At 44.4% G+C, this 3,037-nt stretch overlaps 1 protein-coding gene across 1 annotated transcript; it reads right to left on the bottom strand.

Annotated features, from left to right (window-relative positions):
- Positions 1-203: 203 nt before the first annotated feature.
- LOC120717086 (nucleoredoxin-like protein 1) lies at positions 204-3,024 on the bottom strand. The gene is made up of 4 exons (XM_040004921.1): positions 2,757-3,024; positions 2,223-2,470; positions 1,888-1,977; positions 204-1,786 (listed from the first exon to the last, which is right to left on the bottom strand). The coding sequence occupies exons 2-4, from the start codon at positions 2,456-2,458 to the stop codon at positions 1,429-1,431; spliced, it is 684 nt and encodes a 227-aa protein (XP_039860855.1). The 5' UTR covers positions 2,459-2,470; positions 2,757-3,024; the 3' UTR covers positions 204-1,428.
- Between the last annotated feature and the right edge of the window lie 13 nt (positions 3,025-3,037).

Genomic DNA, 3,037 nt, shown 5'->3' with positions numbered 1-3,037 from the left:
CATCCGCTGGTCCGCTTGTTGCGCGTTCTGCAATCGAGAGCGCGCAACGCGTCTGCGCTTCTGCGTGTGTGCACGTTTGTTTATGCGTGCGCGTGTGTACTTGTGCAGAGAGAGTGGCGGGGTTGGGGGGGCTTCGGCTATATTGTCAAGGTTTGTCTGAGTGAGCAAAGCTGCTGTGTAGGCAAAAGCAACGGAATATGGAACACACAGCGGCTTGTGTTTATTCAGGCATCTGTCTCCTTTTACAGGTCCGACCAGCTCCGATGTAAGTTTAGCATTTACAGTTCTGTGACCACATCATGGTGAAAGGGGAGATGAGCTGTTTGTTAGCTACCCTGTGCTGCACAGTGCACAGACATTTGTGCAGCACTGCTAGAAAATATGACCTATTTGTCAATCTGGCTGTAATGTTAGAGCTTTGTTATAAATCATCATGTCTCTGCCTTTTCTAAAGCACATCAATCCATAGCAATCAAACCTGATGACACCTGATGATACTCTGGCTTCCTTCTCTGTCTCTGAGATGCATTTCAACCCCAGTGCTGCTGCTGTGATTACTGTGATTACTGTCATTCTGCCTTAGCTTTTTGTACTTGTATTTTAGAAGTACTGGCAGCATGTAGTTAAGGCATGGGTCACTTAGAGGATATAGAGGAAGGAAGAAAATGTCACAAAGAGAAGGAACTGTTGCAAAGGAAGATCTTGCCTGATCACTCGAAAGCTTCATCAGATTAGCCTGCGTGCGCAAGGAAGTGTGCAAAGCCTGGATGTGGTCTTCATTATGTGAGAAGATGATTTACAGTCAAAGTAGCTCAATGATAGTGTAGTAAAGCCAGTTTCTCCATGATTTCACTTGACTCCTGTTGAATAGCTCTGATTGCTGCTTGTGTAGTCTGTAAAGTGCAGCTAGACTTCACAAACACTCAAAGCAAAACAGTCACTAACAAAATTATTTTAATGGCGCTGAATAATTCATTGATTTCAGATTATGCATGGTGTGTTTTGATTGGACGCACAAATTATCATTTTAAAAAAAGTGCATTACAGAGCCGTGTTGTTGAGAATGGAGAAATGGTTATAATCATCTCCAGTGTGTAATAAAACAAGCCGTAATGGCAAGACTTGGCTCAGACCAAACCTTGTCTCGACTGTATACTTGGCAGCATTCAGAGACATCAAATACAGCCAAATCAAAGCAGCTGTCAGTGTTCCTGCAGATAGTGTTATATTTCTTTTTGTTGTTTGCTGCCCACATACTGTACACTGGAGCTGTTGTAGGACCACGATCTTTGTACCACTGAAGCAAAGCCAGTCACAATAAGGTCAGCTTCACATTTCTACTGAAATATCTGCGATATTTTTTGCTGTGAAGGACAGCAGCAAGTTTTAGGCAAATCAGCAGTGTTTTTCTCCCGTTCTTGCTCTCCATCACCATGGTGATCCCCCTCCTTCCTTGTCGCCCGCTCCTCCATCCGCCTCCACACCTTCATCTCCACCTCCACCCCACCCCTTTCGCTTTTTCTTCTTCTTTTTCTTCTTTTCATCTTCCACCTTATACTTCAGTCTTCTCACAGGGTCGCTGAAGCTGCGCATGGACTTCTCCTCAAAGTCCTCTTTGTTCATGAAGTTCCTGTCAATGAGCTCTGCTGCCTCCTGCCAGTTGTGGTAGCAGTCTGTTCCAAGGCGGAGTATCTCATCCACGGCGTTAGGGATGAGGATGGAGCAGTCGGGACGCAGCACCAACACTGTGGGCACCTCCTCCACGTTAAACATAGCCTCCAGCTCCCTGCGGAAACACACACACACACTAGCATAGAGCTAACGGATTTACATTACCATCACCCACTAGCAGGTTATATACACTTCTAACTGGCTAATCTCACACACCTCCTGTAGGGGTCCTCATAGGCCAGGAACAGGCACCTTTTGGGGAGCTCTTTGAGGAAACCTTCTTGCTCTTCCTCTGACTGGTCCAAACTAGAGAGTGAAAGGGATATACTCCAGTAAAAATTACTCCCAATGTCATTTTTCTTGCGGTTCTTATTTCTTAAAGGAAATTCATACATGCATTACGCAAGTGCACATACGTGCATGCAGTTTAATTTTTACATTCGAGCTAGAGACAAGGTTAGTTTAATAAAGTAACAGAGGAGAAAATCTATTCCAGTGTTAGACGCTACAGTTCTAATAAACACCTCTATGTGTGCCTCTGTGTGTTTTACCTAATGTACAGGAGAACCAGCTGAGCAGCACGATCCACGTAGAACTCATCTGTCAACTGTTTGTAGAAGTCAGAGAGCGTGGGCGCAAACTGCCTGCAGGTCTCACACGTAGCAGAAGCAAAGAAGAGCATCAGGATTCGGTTCTGCAGGCGCATGATGATCTCACGCTCTGTGTCCAGCTCATCTTGGTCCTTGTTGTTCTTTAACAGGACCCGGTCAATGAATAAGTCCACCATGATGAAGGGGTGCTACAAAGGGAGAAGCAAAGCTATTAATATGCTTTGGATTAATCAAGAAAGAGTAGGCACATCACCGCTAATCATGATAGCGCAAACCATGTAGCATAACACACATTAGAATATTAAAGGCTTCACAATAGCAGTAAAAAGTCTTGACATTTGGAAATATTTATCTGGGCGATTTTAATGGCTTTGCCTTGTGTTTCACTGTATGTTTCTACTCTCCCAAATCGATTACAGTAATCATATATAATCTCGCTTGCTGTTAAATCGGATAATCCTCACAGTTGCTTACCTCTAACAAATATTATCTCTCCTTGAGGCAGCAAATCCAAAAAGAAAATAGCCTTCAAAATCTAGCCTTATATTTCTTTTCACCTCTTCCTTTATCACACTAGAATCACTTCCCAGTCTGCCAGTTCGTATCGCATTCACTCATTCGCCTTCACCTTGGTGGCAGTAGCTGCTCACTACCTCTTCTTTTGTGTCCCTGCTCTCCACCTCCCCTCATATGTCTGGGAGGGAGGGATTGAAAGACAAGGTGACAGAGGGACAAGGAACATGAAGTGCTCGCAC

Source organism: Simochromis diagramma, unplaced genomic scaffold (genome assembly GCF_900408965.1).
Source record: "Simochromis diagramma unplaced genomic scaffold, fSimDia1.1 OVJJ01000487.1, whole genome shotgun sequence".
Taxonomy (NCBI): Eukaryota; Metazoa; Chordata; class Actinopteri; order Cichliformes; family Cichlidae; genus Simochromis; species Simochromis diagramma.
This window is presented reverse-complemented; position numbering and strand designations above follow the sequence as displayed.